At 41.3% G+C, this 18,268-nt stretch overlaps 1 protein-coding gene across 3 annotated transcripts in view; it reads left to right on the top strand.

Annotated features, from left to right (window-relative positions):
- The window catches only part of COMMD1 (copper metabolism domain containing 1), a 116,637-nt gene that overhangs the window by 32,245 nt on the left and 66,124 nt on the right, over positions 1–18,268 (top strand). For all 3 annotated transcript variants that reach the window (XM_080920266.1, XM_080920265.1, XM_080920267.1), the window contains exon 2: positions 1,359–1,640. In XM_080920266.1, coding sequence (XP_080776392.1) covers positions 1,359–1,640 — 282 coding nt within the window. The remainder of the gene's footprint in view (positions 1–1,358; positions 1,641–18,268) is intronic.

Genomic DNA, 18,268 nt, shown 5'->3' with positions numbered 1-18,268 from the left:
TTGTGGTTCCTTTTCTCAGATGACTGGAGATTGTGTCAATGTTGAGCAAATATCAGGCTGACACATTTAGTTACTGTGTTTTCTTAATGCTAGAGTTGAGAACCTAACTTGAGTGGTAATTAAGTAAAATGTAAGTTAGCATTCAGTGTCAGAGTAGTAGTGGCTCTGCATGATTGAGACAGACCGCAGAGTTCAAATAACATCCATTTAACAACATTTACTTAGTGCTTCTAATGGATAGCTCATGGTACCACAGTAGCATGTCAGACCAGGCCTATTGAGAAGGAATTATGTAAGATTTTATCAGAGAACTGTTTTTTGTTTGTTTGTTTGTTTCATTGTTTAGGATAATTTTTATTTCTCCATATGAAGCTGGATATTTTAAAAATTGGATTTATTTATTTTATATGTATGAGTATTTTGCCTGTGTGTATATATGTGCACTCTGTGCATTCTTGGTGCCCGAGGAAGTCAGGAGAGGGCACCAGATGCCCTGGAACTGGAGTTATGGACAGTTATGAGCTGCCATGTGCATGCTGGGAACCTTGGCAGTAACAGCAAGGGCTGTTAATCTTTAAGCCACCTCTCCAGTCCCCTGAGACTGGATATTTAAAGTTATATTCCCACTTTTGATAGAGAATTTCTGGTATTTGAAAGAGTATTTTTGCATTTGTGCTTTAATCATTGCTCATTTTGTCTTGTCACTTGTCTTGACCAGTGTTCCATTGCTGTGAAGAGACACCATGAACAAGGCAACTCTTATAAAAGACAACATTTTTTCCCATTAATTTGCTGCTCTAGTCTATCAGTGATAGGAGCAGTTATACGCATGGGATAAAACAATATTGGGCCACTGTACGTGGAGATGAAGTATATTTTGTTTCTTGTACATGGTCTAGACATTGTTAAAAAAAAGAAAAAAGATAACATTTAATCGGTGCTGGCTTACAGGTTCAGGGGTTTAGTCCATTATCACCATGGCAGGAAGCATGCTGGCATGCAGACAGACGTGGTGCTGGAGGAGCCAAGACTTTTATATCTTGACCCACAGGCAGCAAAAGACTATGTATCACACTAGGAGTAGCTTGAGCATAGGAGACCTCAAAGGCCAGCCCTCGCAGTGACATACTTCCTCTAACAAGGCCACATCTACTTAGTGCCCCTTCCTATGGGCCAAGCATTTAAGCTCATGAATCTATGTGGACCATACCTATTTTAACCATCACAGCACTCGATGGCTCTTTTTGAAAGCATATTCAGTGATTAAATTCAATCAAAATATGTCTGTAGCTAGGCAGGTAGCTTTGTCTAGTTATCTACCAAGTTCAAATATATTGCTTTTTCTGTTATCTTTATAGTCTATTGCATCTGCAGACATGGATACCAACCAGTTAGAGGCGTTCCTGACTGCTCAAACCAAAAAGCAAGGTGGTATCACCAGTGAACAAGCTGCAGTCATCTCCAAGTTTTGGAAGGGCCACAAGACAAAAATCCGAGAGAGCCTCATGAACCAGAGCCGCTGGGACAACGGACTTCGGGGTCTGAGCTGGAGAGTCGATGGCAAGTCTCAGTCACGGCACTCAACTCAGATACACAGCCCTGCTGCCATAATAGAGCTGGAGTTTGGGAAAAGTGGACAGGTGAGTTCAACTTCACTCTCCCTTGTGAACTATGTATTTTCATTACTTATTCTTAATCCATACACTTAGTTTACTTTCATTTAACAGTGTTTGCATAGGTAATCTTAAAATCTCTTTTAGATCCAGAATCACATGAAAATTTTGATGTGTTCAGTTATAGACATTCTAAAAAGCAGCCACAGCGTCCTTGTAGTTGTCTCAGAGAAGGGCAGAGTCAGACAGGTGTGATTGCCGTCTCCCAGGCGATGATGGGACACAAAGAGCAGATGCTGAGGTTAGCCAGTGTGGGAGAAAACATTTCTATCCTGTTATCTGTGTATTCATTCCGGTATGGGAGGTGACACATCCTAATCTCTTAATCAATCAATGTATTTTTCCTAAAGACCACGTGTGCCATCTCTGACCTTAAGCTCACAAATAATTTTCACCTGGATCTTGATTATTCATGAACCCGTGCTGCTTACCTTTGGAGTCTCAGTCATTGTAATGGGGTTTTAGTGTCTGCGGTTCTACTTAAAGCTCCCCAACTCCTGCTCCAGATGCCTGCCAAGTACACTTCAGGTGATGGGGAAGAGGAGTAAGAAACTGGTAATTAGAGACTATCCAGACCACTGAGATAATCAAATAAGTGCTTTCCTTATATCACATCCAGTTATATCCTCTACTAGAAATGCATTTCCTTTTTCCATGATATGCACCGTGCCTTTAGCTGGCTGGTTTCTTCACATATGCTAGTCTTTAGTTTTTGGGTTTTTGTTTTTCCCAATGTAATTCCATTTAATTTAAGGCTTTTTGTTAATTAAAAAAATTAGAATGCCTTTATCATCTAGTTTAGAACAGTGTTAATTGTAGCAATGGGCTTGGGTTTATTGATTGTGAAGTCTCCTCAACTAATGATTCTGCTCTATAGAAATGTGCCTGTTCTTTTCCATACAGAGTAAACAAAGAGGGGTGAGAGAGAAGCAAAGAAAGGACTAACAGCTAGACGTGGGGTTTTCTGGCATATGCATAGGCAGTTTACTTTTTATTCTGGTAATAACTGAGTGTACACATCTATCTGTGTCTTTAAGAAGATTGGTTTTAGGACACCATGTCCCTGCACAGATACCAAAACCCATGCTTAACTCCTTTTCATAACATTAGGTAATATTTGCATGTAATTTACACATATCCCCCTTTATTTTAAATAATTTCATATTGCTTATAATTTATAAAACAATGTAAATTCTATGTAAATTATTGTTATGCTGAATAATGGCAAAATAAAATTAGTACATGGTAGATATAGATATTTTGTATGAGTGTTTTTATGTTGTGGTTGGTTAAATCTTCAGATATGGAGCCTGTCAGGAGGAGTCTACTGTATTTCATGTTTCTTTAAGTACTTAATATGTGCTCAGGATATGAGAACATGCATGTCTATTGTAAGAATCTTAGGAAATTATTAGAGCATTTCTTTAACCTAGTATTTCCCTAATACTTCTTGAATTAAGATTATAATGTGCCTTTTTGATTTTATTACAATAGTTTATAAGGCATGCAGTCAAAGGAAAGAAGCCTTGACACACAGAAAGTTATTTACTGTTAGAGAAATTACATAATTTATATCTGATTCTTTCTATATCATAGTTAGACTGTCAGTAATGCCAGCCTGAGGAGCAAAGTTGATGTCCGTGTGTTGGCTCTCAGCCATAGCTTCCTGCTCAGCGCTGCTCCTGTTACATCCATATGTTAGCATGTTGTGTTTCCATCTGATTCTAGGAATTTCTTTCTCTTTTCATACTATAAAATATTTATTTAATAAAAATAAATATATAATCTATATAGAATTTAATAAAAAGTACAACAAATATTTTCACTTCTTTGTAAAACTTTAAACAGTTCAAGCAACACACTCCAGAATTCTATAAATACAGTTGCATAGTGAGATATGAACATATTTTTTATTTTAGTAGGTCAAAAGGATGAGACTGGGTGTTACAAACTTAAAATCCAGGGAAATGTTGCTTTGGTAATGTGCACAATTTGGTTGTGCTTCAGTACATGGCATTTTAGAAAAGAATTTTCTCAAACACAGCACTTTTCTTGTTTCTGAGTAACCAGTTCCCTATAGAGCAACAGATGAACGTTTTGTGTAAACTAAAGCATTGGCCGGAGGAGCGCCTTCATCTCAACAGACTTGCCACCCCGGCACTGGGCACGCTTGTCAACAAAAAACCGCTCCTGGCATTTCTTAGCAGCACCCTTTTGTTTGGTTTTTGCTTTTGTTTTTCAAGATAGGGTTTCTGTGAAGCCCTGGTTGTCCTGTAGACCAGGCTGGCCTCAGACAGAGAGATCTGCCTGCTCTGTCTCCTGGGGGTGGGATTAAAGGTGTGGGCCACCATCACCTGGCTGTTTTGTTGATTTTATAATATTTGATGTCCTCATATTTGCTTGCTTACTGCTTCAGTATAGTTCATTGTTCCCTATGTCTCATGAATGTTATTGTTTTCTTTAGTGTGTAGGATTCCTTCCGGTAGCTTCTGTACTTCTGGATTAGTGGTAATGAGTTCCTTTGGCTCGTATTTATCATGGAGACTTTTTTCCCTCTTTGTGAAGAAGAGTTCTGCTGGGTATAGTAATCTAGGTTGGCCATTGTTTTTCAGAGCTGAAAACGGACCGTAGCTTCCTCTGACCTTTAGATTTTCCAGTAAGGAAATGTGCTATTGTTGTGATGGACTTACCTTTGTATATGACTTGATATATTCCCCTATGAGTCTCAGTGCTCGTTTTTCTGTGAGTGTGATGTTGAACTGTAGCACGCATGGTCTTTTCTGTTTGGCTTGGTTTTTGAGTACTTCCTGTATCTGGGTAGCCATCTCTTCCCATGTTTGGGAAATGTAATTTTCCCGTAATTTGTCAAATCTATTTTCTGTACCTCTAACTTAAATAACTTCTCCCTCTTCTCTGTCTTTTCATTATGTCTCATAAGTCTCATATGTTGTCTTTGTCATTTCTGCTTTTGTGGTATCGGGAACGGAACCCAGTACATACATGCTAGGCAAGTCCTCAGCCACTCAGCCATCCCTTCTTTTATCTTTCTGTTTCTGAGATAGGATTTCAGAAAGCTGCCTAGGGTTGCCTTAGCCTTCTGTAAGCTCAGACAGGCCTTGAACTTGTGGTCCCACCCTCTGTTTCCCAAGCAGCTGATGTTCTAGGCTAATTGGATATGCCACTGTGAAGTGCAGTATAAGCCAGGTAAAGACAGTCACTATTTCATTAGAATATTTTTTGAAGGAGCAAAGAAACAAACATAGCACATGCAGCCTCTCTTGGGAACAGGTGTGAGGCCTGGCTCTGAAGTCCCCAGGCCCTATGATACTTGCTATGGATTTCCAGAGTGAACTGAGAAGATATTTGACAAAATTACAGAAGGGAGGGATGCTTGCCTCTAGACTTCACTGCTGCTGACTTAGCAGGGATCTTTTCAAAATGGCTTCTTAGGGTTAGAGAGAGAGGTCAGTGGTGAAGGGCACTGCCTGCTCTTCCAGAGGACCCAGGTTTGATTTCCAGTCCCCAGACGGTGGCTCACAACTGTTGGTAATGCCAGTTCTAGGGGATCCAATATCCTCTTCTTGCCTCGGAAAGCACCAGGCATGCCCATGGTGCACAGATGTACATGAAGGCAAAACACTCGCACACATACAATAAAAATGAAAAATAGTGGTTCCTCGGGTGTGCATGCCAATAATCCCAACCTTGGCGAGGCGTAGCCTCTGGTCTCCTGTCCTCCCACTTGGCTTCCTGGTAGTAAGCTTCTTTTGAGTGATTTGCATATTATGCTGTGGGCAGACCAGGCTTCAAGACTCTAGGAGCTGACATTTGCATCTGTTTTCTTTTCTTCTGATAGCTTTAGCCTTCTGATCCAGTGTGCACACTTACAAATTAAGGAGTCACTACAGACAGAATCAGTTCTGTGAGCTTGTGTTAAGTCCTCTGCATTTACCTTGCTCATCACTTTGGCAGTGACTTAGGAAAGGTTCCTAGCAGTAGCCAGTTCTTTTTCATGTCTTCATACATGTTGCTTCTCCATTTCCCACCCTTGGGCTGTAGTAGTTGACAGAAGCAGCAGAGGTGGGGGCTGGGATGCTCGTTGTCTCTGAGGCTCTCAGCTGCTGGGCACCTTCGGACAAGGGTTTCTGCGTTAGGTTGAGTATTGAATAGCAGGAAGGTCCCAACCTCAGGAAGGTCTAGGGGACAAAACTTACAGATAGAGGTATAGCCAAGCTAGCCTTGTGTCACAGTATGCACATGCAGGTCAGAGGAAAAATTTCCAACGTCAGTTCTCTTCTACCGTGTGGGTCATGGGAATCAAACTCAGGTCATCAGACTTGGCAGCAAGCCCCCTTTCCTGCTGAGTCATCTTATTGGTCTGGGATGAAGTTTATGCTGTGTTTGAACTTAAATCTGTTAGAGCCACTGCTTTAATTTTCTTGTATTCTGCTAAAAGTGAGGCTAGACCTTTTCAACTAAACAGAATGCCTACAAGATTGATAGTGTTATGACTATCCCAATGAATTTTTATAACATGATTATAACCTATAATTAAATAAACTATACAGTGCACTTTTCTGTGTTTTTGCTCTGTTTCATTTGCAGTACTGGAGTTAAGTCAAGTTCTCAACTAGTGATTGATAGTCTAGTCCCTGTAGTTCACAGTTGTGTCCCTCAGAAGTTAAACAGATATTTTGTATTGGTTCAGTCAAGAAGAATTTCTGTTTTTTTTTTTTTTTTTTTTTTTTTTAATGGGTTCTTCGGAAGATCTTGCTTCCTGGGACCTGTGTAAATTCAGAGCTGAGAAATTTCCCTTTCCTGTGTTGTCTCCTTAAGAGAGCTCTGTTTGAGCTCCTAGGAGCACTGTTGCTCTGTAATCAGTGTAGATAGACTATGTGCACAATAAGGTTCTTCTCCGGCCTGAATGTGCACCTGCATGTCAGAAGAGGCACAGATCCCACCACAGATGATTGGGAGCCACCATGTGGTTGCTGGGAATTGAACTCAGGATCACTAGAAAAGCAGCCAGTGTTCTTAACCTCTGAGCCATCTCTCCAGCCCTCCTATACGTTATTTCTCTAGTTTAATATTTTTGAGTACACCAGGTATGTGCAATTCTTTACATTGAGCATACAGTAGAAGAGACTCAGAATATGCCTGTAACACGTTGCTATGTAAGGATTGACCAGAGTACATGAAATCTTACTGACTTCTTCAAAGTAGAAATATGTATTTGCTGTTCAAAGCCTCTAGTGTGTTCTTTGAAATGAAGAATTATTTACTTCAGTGAAACCCAGTATCCTCATCTATACTTCCCTGCACTACTCTTTGAAACTTTAAAAAAATTTTAAAGTTACATTTATTCATTCATTTTGGGTTAGGGCATGTGCCAGGGTTCGAATGTGAAGATCAGAGGACAGCTTGCTGAGAGTCAGTTCTCTCTTTCTGCCTAGTGGGCCTCAGAGTTGAAATTCAGGTCACCAGTCTTGGTGGCACTTGCATTTACTGGCTGAGCCATCTTGCCGCCATCTTGGCAGCTTTTTGTATTGACTTAGCTTCTTTAAAACAAGGTATAAGTAAACATATGTTACCTTAAATCTTATTTTTAGATTCCTGGTCACTTATGACACCTGTATATTTATTTGGCCACTATATTTATTAACTGAAAGGGTGTGTATGTGCTTACATGCATCTCTCTGTCTTTCTCTGTGTCTCTCTGTGTCTCTCTGTGTCTCTCTGTCTCTCTCTCCCCCCCCATGTGTGTATGTGTATGTGTGTGTGTGTGTGTGTGTGTGTGTGTGTGTGTGTGTTAGTGTGTAAGCCAAAGGCTAACCTTGGGCGTTGTTCCTTTGGTTCCGTACACCTTGTTTTTCTAAACAGGGGTCTCATTGGTCTGCATCTCACCAAGTAGGACAGGCTGGCTGCAGTCCGTCAAACCCAGGGATCCACCTGCCTCTGCCTCTTCAGTGCTGAGATCTCAGTGTGCCCCATTGTGTCCCATCATATGATGTGGTTTTTAGGGATTGAACTCAGGTTCTCATGCTCAGGAAGTACTTTTGCATCTGATTTATCTTTCCAGTCATGAGATAGGAGTTTTACAGGATCAGATATACCTTCCCTTTTCTTTGAAAAAGAATGCCCGGTTTAAGGGATAATACCCTGCAGAAGTGAATGAGGAAACAAACAAAAATCCTGATCTCTGATACAGCTGTGCTCATACTTCCTCTCACTTTTTCCTCAGTTAATGGGAAAAGGCACAGACTTTTGGAAAACCATTGAATTAATTAATAAGCAAGCTTTGAGAGGGAAAACCAGAAAGTAACTCCCTTAAAATGATTGTGATCCATCTTACATTGTGTAGGATTGATATTTACTTGAATTGCTGGCTCATTGTTTACACTGAAAGCTTTTGCAGTTAGCAAATGTGTTAGCTAGCATGCTGTAGAGTGCAACCCCAGCCGGCAGTGGATGGGATGGCCCACTTTGTACTCTGTGTTTGTGATGTAACCTGGAGTTAGAAAATGTGTCCAGAGCAACTGCCAAGTTGGAGATTAGCCTGTTGAGGTGGAAGAGATCTTTGTTTCTATTGAGGATCACATTGTAGTTATGTCCAGGCATGGAGGACAGCACAGGATGCCCGGATTACGCCCAGCCTTGCTCCAGCTCTCCATCTTTCTGTCCTTCCCTTTCTGGATGGTCACTTTGAGCATCTCTGCCGCTGGTTCTCTTTCCACTTGGACTATGGTCTTCCACGCCAGCTCTTTTCTCTGTTACAGTGCTGTAGTTTAACTTCTCACTAACAACTGATAAATACGTCAGTGCTCTCTGAATGCTTCTCATTGCCCAGGGCCCATCTCATCATTTTACATTAGGCTGTATCTCTGACCGAGAAGTTTGTGTAATATCAGATGGTGGCCATGCACTAATCACCATGCATGTGCTGCATGGGTGCTGATGGTTTCTCCCTGATACCAAGTGTCCTTGCCCTTTGACTCTTTTAAGTACAGACCTGGGAAAACAGTCTCATACCTCAGAAGGTGGCACTTGATTTATATTCCTACTAAACAAGAAACCAAGTGGCAGTTGAGGTTGTTAGTAATGTGGAACCCAAACTGCAGGCTCTGTAGTTACTTTCTAGTAAACAATTCCCAACTGTTACTGAGTGCATTTCATCTCTTCGGTGCTTTGGTTTCCTCATGTAGGGAGCTTGGCACACTGCTTCAGTATCTGGCTTAAGTTAAACACTTGTGTTGGACTGCCTGCAGGTCCAAATCAGTACAGCACAATCCTCTGCAAGCCTGGAGCAGAGTGGGCTAGGCAATTCACATTTACACTAGCTGTACCCATTGGTATATTGGCACATTAAAACAAACAATCAAACAAGATGGCACCTTTCACTTAAAACTGTGCCTTGTTTGCAAAATGTGTCCCCAGTTTTCTCTGTCTATGTTTATGGACACTATGTAACTATCCAAATAAAATGGCTTCTTAGCATAAAGGGATAGGGATTCTTATTTATATTTTCATTTCATATTCAGTTACCTGCACAAATTAAACTTAACTGTTACACTCGGTTGGCAGAGCATTGCATTATAAGTTGGATATTTAGCACTGTACTTTAAAATCCTGCTTTATGTACCTCATTTTATTGTCCCTACAACAGTGTTGTGTAAAATGGGCATTAGGATTTCTTTTTAATAAATGAAGAGAATAAAAAAATTACTCGTTCTGTAGATCACATAAGTAATTCTTTGCTCAACTTAAAAGACAACAAATGTTCCAGTTCACTGACTTTTTCTGAAGGTCACATTGTCTTAAAGTATTGTCTGTTACGACTTCAAGATAAACTTGTGGGTACAAAAGCTAATTCAGTGGATGGATCGTGTGTGGTTGTGAGAAAGAAGTGGAGGGAGATGGAGAGATGGCTCTGCCGCTGGGAGCACTTGCTGCTCTTGCACAAGATCCAAGTCAGTTCCAGCACCTAAGTGTAGGCAGGCATTGTGTGTGACTCCAAATGTCTGTGACTCCAGCTCCAGGAGCTCCGATGCCCTCTGCTGGCTTCTGTGGGTAGCTGTACATACTTGGTCATACTCGGTCACAGATAGACACATAATGAGAACTAGAAAGATGTTGTTCTTTAGAGACAGCGTTTCTCTATGTAGCCCTGTGTTGCCCTGGAACTTGCTCTGTATACTAGGGACCCAAACTTACAGACGTCTGCCTGCCCTGCCTCCTGAGTGCTGGATCAAAGCATGCACCTCCACACCTGAACAAGTAGTTCTTTTAAAGTAGAGCTGATAATAGCTTCTCTGGAGCTTATGTATGGGTCATTGTTTGTGCAGAGGCTTCTTAGTCCTATACAAGCTAAACTTTCTCCAGTTCTAAGTTTTCCTAATGCTCTTTGAAGATTCCTAATGCTCTTTCCTAATGCCTTCTAGAGAATGTAGCCTCACATCCTATAGGGTTTTAAATGCAGACTGTGAATCTCTACCAGACTTTTGAATTTGAAGTTTACTTGCAAAATACTTTGAGGTTTACTTCTGTTGTCACCTAGGTTAATAAACTCAGTCTTCTGGTAGTTTCTGTTTAAATCCTGGAAAGCCTGATGTCAGATTTTTTTAGAGTAATACTTTATTTTCAGAGCCATGTGCGAGATGGTGATGGACAGGAAGCCCATGCTGTGCATTGCGTTGGAGTCCATTTGCCTGTTTGTCCGCTTCAGATGCTGGCCTAGTTGCAGTGTTGCTATTCTCCATTTGCATTTCAAGAATAAACTTAACTTTTGCCAGTTGTGTTCCCAGTCTAATGTTTCTGAGCACTGGGCTTTGTACAGGTGTCCTAGTCACTATTCTACAGCTGTGAAGAGACACCAGGACTATAGCAACTCTTATAGAGGGAAGCATTTAGATGGGACTTAACCGTTTCTGAGGTCATCCATTGTCATTATAGCTGGAAGCATGGGAGCACACAGGCAGACGTGGGAGCACACAGGCAGACGTGGGAGCTCACAGGCAGATGTGGGAGCACACAGGCAGACGTGGGAGCTCACAGGCAGACGTGGGAGCACACAGGCAGACATGGGAGCACACAGGCAGACGTGGGAGCACACAGGCAGACGTGGGAGCTCACAGGCAGATGTGGGAGCACACAGGCAGACGTGGGAGCACACAGGCAGACGTGGGAGCACACAGGCAGACGTGGGAGCTCACAGGCAGATGTGGTGCTGGAAAGAGTTCTGTTTCTAGATCCACCGGCAGCAGGAAGAGAGAACCACTGGGCTGGCTGGGTAAGGCTTTGACCTCCAGTGACACATTCCTTCCAACAAGGCCACACCTTCTAATCCCTTTCAACTGCTACTACTCCCTGCTGACTAAGCTTTCAAAAGTAGGAGCTTGTGGGGCTCCTACTTTATTCAACCCCTCCCATTTAATTAGAATAATTCATATGTTGCCTGCCATATAATGCCCAGATGAAGACTGGAATCTATAGATAACTTGGAAACAAATGGGTTAGATAGAAATTTAAGGTCAGAATTATAAATGAGATAGTATCACCACCTTTACCATGTAGTGTCTAAGAGCCCTTTAATAACTGCCCTCATGCGGCCTATAACTTGTATTTCCATCATCAGCTACGAAAGCCTTCAATACAGTAGCTGTGGAAGTGGTCATTTTATTGATTGTTGGCCTTATTTATGTTTGGATTGGAATTTCATGGGTTTCCCTTGGGAAATAAGCCAAAGGGATAACCTTTGATGAGGATATTTCTACACCTTGACCATGACCTCTTCTGTAGACAGCTCTTTCTATCTTGTTTATTTAAATTGCACAGCTTGTAAACTCAGTGACAAAGTTGGTAGTTAGAAAAATAGAAGTAACTCTCAGAGCTTTAAAGAGCTCAGGCTTGTACTCTTCCTCTTTATCCGAGGAAGTATCATCAGAATGGCCTTTCTTAGAGAGGTTGATTCCCTCAGTAGTGTGGGGTCGCAGGATCTTAGCTCTTCCTCCAGATAAGTCCATGCTGGGATGTGATAATTCATTTAGGTCATAAATTCCATTACCCACAGTGGTTCTCAGCCTTCCCTCCTAATGCTGAGTCCTTGATAAGATAGTCCTAAATATTGCAGTTACCCCCAACCATACATTTGTTTCATTGCTACTTTATAACTCAGTTTTGCTACTGTTAGGAATTGTAATGTAAATCTGTGTTTTTCAATGGTCTTAGGCAATCCCTGTGAAAGGGTCATCCAATCCCCAAAGGGGTTGTAACTAACAGGTTCAGAATTCCCCTACTAACAGGCGATAAGATTCACTTTGAAGGTTTTTTGCTCATGATTGCAGTTTATTTTAAATGAATCTGTTCATACTCTGTGGATAAAAAGTTTTCTCATCTAATTTTTTATATTTAATTTTATCTTTAATTACATGTCCATGTGTATGTTTATGTGTATAAATATGATATCCAAAGAATCCAGAAAAGGGTGTTGGATTCCCTGAAGCTGGAGTTAACAGTCAGTAGTGAGTTGCCTGGCATGGGGTCTGGGAACCAAATTCTGGTCCTCTGTAAGAGCAGTAACCACTCAACAGCTGAGCTGTCTCTCTAACGCCTTTCTAGCTTTCTTTATAATGAAAAACACTGTGGTTTTCTTTGCTTGATACATTATTATATTTGTAGAGTTGACGGGTTCTCTTTTGTCAGGTTACATACTTATGGAGTTTAAGCGTTGTTTGCTGGTCCTGGGGTAATGATGCCACCGGTTGAAAACAGCCCTTTAACATGGGTACTATGGTACATCCGCTACCAGAGGCTCTCCTCCGATGGTATCCACAGGACGTGGAAACAGTTCTTTCTAAAGTCGAGTGTTTCTCCAGACCTAGTTTTCTGAGACTGTCAGGGAGCCACCAGTTTTGGAGTAAGGAGTGAACTTTCAGCCTCCCATCTACTAAATGTGCGTTGTTTATTCAAAGACGCTGAGCTTCACCATCTTTGACAGTGGCCTGAGTCAGAGCCTTTGGAAAGGGCAGCTAAACTGGTGGTAGTGGATAGCCTTGGGCCGAGAATAGTTTCTATTTTGGTGAGCTAGAAATTAAGAATTTACTATTCTCTGACAAAGCTGTTTTAATCTGTTATGGTGAGGTCTAGGAGTGTCTCTTTTTAAATGGTTTGCAAGTTCATGTACATTCATACTGTTTTGTAAGCTGTCCTCTCTCCCATCCTGTCTCCTCCCATTTTGACACAAGGTCTCTCTATGTAGTCCTGGATGTCCAGTCTTTATGTAGACCAGGCTGGCTTTAAAAAAAATCACAAAAGGCTGCATGCCTGTGCTTCCCGGGTGTTGGGATTAAAAGCATGCACCATCACACCTGGTTTTCCTTTAATTTCTTTATATTTTTACTTCTTGTAACCAAACCTATTTGGGAAAAATTTTCAATGTTATTATAAAGAAGTTTTAAATGTTTTGTGTTCTTAGTAATGCCCCATATATAGAAAATTTGCCCTGTTTTCTCTTTTTCCACTTCAAATTTTAATTAACTTGAATTGTACAAGTTAGGTCTAACTAAATTTACTGACCAAATGTATGGCCATTGTGGAAGAAGACACACCCTGTTATAATTCCCTCTTGTTTGCCCAGGTGGAACCAACTAAATTTCAGAATATGGTGAGGTTTGATGTATAGACAACTGGAAAGAAGGGTGGCATCCTGTTATGAAAGACTGTCAGGGATGGTAATATTCCTCCTATGAGTGTCCTGGGAGGTGAGCGGAGCACCCAGTCCTTTTTCTCCTTCCCGTGTGCTCTCTTGGTTGGTCTGGTTGTGTAATTTCCCGTGTTATACTACACACCTGGGTATGTGCACAGGAATGCAGAGACCAGTGGGATCCCCCTTGAGCTGGAATTACAGGCATTTGTGAGTTACTAAATATGGTTGCTTAGAACCAAATTTAGGTCCTCTGCAGAAGTAGTATTTACTCTTAACTGATGAGTTCAATCTGCTTGTTCGGTATCTGTCTTACATGGTGTTAAAGGACATAAACATAGGCACTGTGCTGTTTTGATATCTTATTACTTTTTGAATCATGGATGCTAATGATGGTATCAGGCTTAGTGATGCCAATTATAAACTAGGACTTTATATGCTCTTATAAGATGGGTGGTCATTTTCTTTTTCTTATTTTCTTTCTTTCTTTTTATTTTTTATTTTTTTATAACCACCAGAACATCAAATTACTTGTTTCTAAATTAGTTATACTATGCTTTGTTTTGGTTATTTGTATTTTTTTCTAATTTTAACAGATTTAGGTTTTTGGAGTTTACGTTTTGTTTGCTCAAGACAGGGTAATCACCTATGTAGCCCAGCCTGGCCTTGAACTTCTGAGACTGACCATAAATTCCTGATTCTTCTATTGCCCCCTCCCACATGGTGGGATTTTATAAAGGCGGATGCCACTATAGCTGGCTGATCTAGGCTTTCTACCAGTTTTTTCTTGATGGTTGTGTCAGCTTGTGATTTTTATAAGCATTCGGAGATTTATCAAAGAGATGACTGAAATACAGGTTGCCATCAGAAGAACTAGCATGTATATGTTTGTGTGGGTGTGGCCTGAGAAACAGAAAGAATGTGATAATTAATGAATAGCCTGTTGTGCTCAGAGCACATTGAGTACATTAAATAGAAGGGAATTGAAAAGACCTTAGACCCAGGTCTTTTTGTAATTCTTGGGGCAGAATCTCACTGAGTAGCCCAGGCTGGCCCAGAACTTAAGTTCCTCTTGTCTTTGCCTCTTTAAGTGTTGAGATAGGAGCAAGAATGTTTCTGTCTGATTTTCCAAAGTCTTTTTTAACCTTCCCCATCTTCCTGTCTCACAGCCTCTCAGAATCTCTTTTCATTGTGGTTAAATGGAAACTAGGACACTTCTCCTTCAAAGCAAGCCATCAAATCCAGGAGCGTTCCCTTCCTCCTCTGCCTTGATTCTAGAGGATCCCGCCCGCCATCTCAAGAAAGGATGGCCTGCAGAGAGAGGTCTAGCAGAGGCAGCCTCGCACACCTCTCATCAGAGAATGCTTAGGTATGAAGCGCTTAGCTTGGGGCTTCGGTTCTTCATTTCTGAAGGCTTCTGTGCCATGTAAAATTGGATTTAACAAATTATGTGATTTTCTTTTGTCTTTTGCATTGGCTATGAAGGAAGTTTTAAACTCCGTTTGTTTCCCTATAGATTCTTTAAGTCATTTTATGATCTGATAAATATTATTATAATGATGGTTCTGTACAATTAACTGTAGCATTGAGAAATATTTGCTTCATCTAATATATTTTTGTTTCTCTGTGAGCAATAGGGGAATCCAGACATTTTCTAAAAGGAACCTGTGTTTTGTTGCTGTTCTGATGGCCTTTCCATCGCCAACCTCTCTCCAGGTTTTCTCTGCCTTAGGCCTCTTACGTTAAATCCATGAGTAGTGAAATTCTTAAACTCTTGTAAACTTTGTCAGCACTAGAAGGCTATGTGTGTACCCTGTTCCTTATTTTTGCTTGTCTGAAACTCAGTTTTTGTTTTGGCTTGCTCAAACTGGTGATCATCCTGCCTCAGCCTCCTGGTGCTGGGTTACAGGTGTGTGTACACACCCAGCTCAGACTTGAGCTCTAGCTGTATGTATACTAGATCTTCCTTCTGTTCAATTTGTCTCTGTAACTGTGCGCCAGGGCACAGGTGGAGCTGACATCTTGAAGGATCAGATGTGTCTGATAACTTTCTGATCTAGGGCCCAAGCAGTCATTAATACTCATTTTCTCAACCCTTCCTTCCCTCCTGCGTCACAGCCTGTGTCACGCCCAGGGCTGAGTGCCAGCCAGGGCCTTTATACCTCAAGCCCTTTGACTTGTTACTTATGCCTTCTGTTGATTTTATCTTATGGACTTAATTGTTTTCGCTGCCTCAGTCCTCCAAATATTGTTCATTTTCCATCCATTGGCTTAGGACTAGCAGGTTGGCTCACTGAAACAGAGCTTTCCCCTTCCGTCAGTTATGGTTTACTTCCAGCCAGTTGTAACTGGTTAGCTCTTTCTAGGAGCTCCAGCATCAGAGTAGGCAAAAACTGACCAAGGCTAAGGGTGGGGCCAAGCTAGTGAAATTCTTAGGAAGGAAGAACTTTAATCTCTGTGTTGTCTTTGGACAGAGATGAGAAGTGGGCATCTCCGTTACTACCTCAGCCCCAGAAACAAGCCCCAGCTCCTTCTGTGAAAAGGATATTCAGAAATGTTTGCTCAGCTTTGCTGCACACCAGAAGCATTAGAATTATAATAGAGAATTTTATGTAACTTAAGTGCTTGTTGCTTGTACTTTACAGTTTGTAAATACTTGGGAAATATTCTGTATTTCAAGAGCATCTTGGAATTACCATACAAGCTGCCCAGTTGATGGACAAAAAGCCCTATGATTTTTAAGCTGATTTGAATGAGAAACTAAATTCTAAAAATTAATTACTGAATTTTGTATTATAGATAGTAAAATGTAAATTATTATGCAAAAATGAGCAAGCCCACTAATCAATTGATACATTTTATAAGGTTCACAAAATCCTTGGAATTATATGGTAAAATTACGTATAGGTACTTTATAATTTTATTTTTTAAGACAATTTTAAAATTTAAATATACTTGGACCACATTCCTCCCTTCTCCCAAGTCCTTCTAGATCCTGTCCTCTTCCCTGTCCACCCAATTTTAAGTTCCCAAACCAGTAAGACACTACCCAGAAAAACAAAACAAAACAAAACCCCACCAAACTATAACTAAATAAAAGCTCGCGCACCCATGCGCGCGCATGCACGCACGCACATACACACACACACACACACACACGCACACACACACACACACACACACACACACACACAAACTGTGGAGGACCAGTATGTTGGTCAACTACTCCTGAACATGAGGCCTAGAGTGGTTGATACACCCAGGGTCACTCCATGGGAGAAAACTGATTTTTTTTCTCCCTAAGCAGAGGTATAAATGAAAGTTCACTTGTTAACCTTTACCCTTGTGGCTAGGGCTTGTTTGTTCTTCCTTCCTTCCTTCCTTTCTTCCTTCCTTCCTTCCTCCCTTCCTTCCTTCCTTTCTTTCTTTCTTCCTTTCTTTCTTTCTCTTTTCTTCTTTCCTTCCTTCTTTCTTTCTTTGCTTCCTTTCTTTCTCTTCCTTCCTTTCTTCCTTTCTTCCTTCCTTCCTTCCTTCCTTCCTTCCTTCCTTCCTTCCTCCTTCCTTTCTTCCTTTCCCTTTCAAATATTTTGTTATTCTTCTCTCATATATTCCATCCTATCTGCAGGTTCCCTTCCCTCCCCTCCCATATAAGGTAAAACAAAAATTATGACATCAAAGTTGGACAAGACAAACCAACAGAAAGAAAAGAATCCAAGAGAAGGCACAAGCATCAGAGAACCCAGTCATTCACATACTGAGGAATCCCATTTAAAACAGTAAACTGGAAGCCATAATTATAACTTTAATTTTTCAATGCCTATTTTTAATGATGGTTTTAAAATGCTTTAACCTCCCTTGTAACCCACTGCCCACCAGAGGTAGTGGAAAAGAAAGGAAAGGGGTGATGGTGGCAGAGGAAGTATCTTTGGAGCAACTCCTGTCTGTGTTGTCTGGAAATCAGCAGTTCAGTTACAGGTCAGCAGGCAGTGACAAACATGTTGTGGATCTATCAGAAGTCCAGTTCGGTAGAGTCAAACTTGAATGAGCAGTGGTAGCATGACCAAGGTTTCAGCTTTGGCACACGTCAGCAGAAGGGACAAGGAAGGACATCAGGAGACATTATCAGCTGTGCCTTTCTCTCAGGGAAGCGAACATCAGTGAAGATGAGACCCACAAGCATTCCACAGCTAGCTTTATCAGTAAGCGAGCTCAGCCTCCATCAGTCTGTCTAGTTCTATTTATACCACTCCAAATGTCATGTGTCCTCCACGGGGCTGCCTCAGCTCAGGAGTCTGTCTCAGCTGACATCACTCTGCCCATCAGCCTGAGTCTGAGGAAGCTGCAAGAAGCCGCAGCACAACACCAGAAGGTTTAACTGTGCTCCTCTCTATGGAGACCTGACAGACGCAGCTCAGCTACACAGTGCAAGGGTATCATTAGCAAAGAGTCCTTCCTCACATGTCCTTTCATGTGCTTGCTTTAGCAAAACATCTTTTCTCTTGTGTCTGCCTTAGCTTTTCACCTCTGTCCACTTCAGGAAAGCTCTCCTTCACGTGTTTGCCCCAGCAAAACACGATCCAACACAAATGACTTTCCAAAGAGCCTGTAAGTTCCCACTTCAATAATACAAATGCAGAAGACCTGGTCCAACCCTTGTAGGCCCTGTGCTTGGTGCCTCAGTCTCTGTGAGTTTGAGTGAACTTTGTTCATGTTGGTTTAGAGGCCTTATTTTGTGTCCTCCATCCCCTCTGGCTCTTGCACTTTTTTCATGTCCTCTTCTGGGAGGTTCCCTGAACTCTGAGAAGGGTTTGATGGAAACCTCCCATTTAAAGCTGTGTGTTCCAAGGGTATTCTGTAATGTTCAGCTGTGGGTCTCTAGTTTTCCATCTGTTGTAGG

The sequence above is a fragment of the Micromys minutus genome (genome assembly GCF_963924665.1).
Source record: "Micromys minutus genome assembly, chromosome: 1".
Taxonomy (NCBI): Eukaryota; Metazoa; Chordata; class Mammalia; order Rodentia; family Muridae; genus Micromys; species Micromys minutus.
This window is presented reverse-complemented; position numbering and strand designations above follow the sequence as displayed.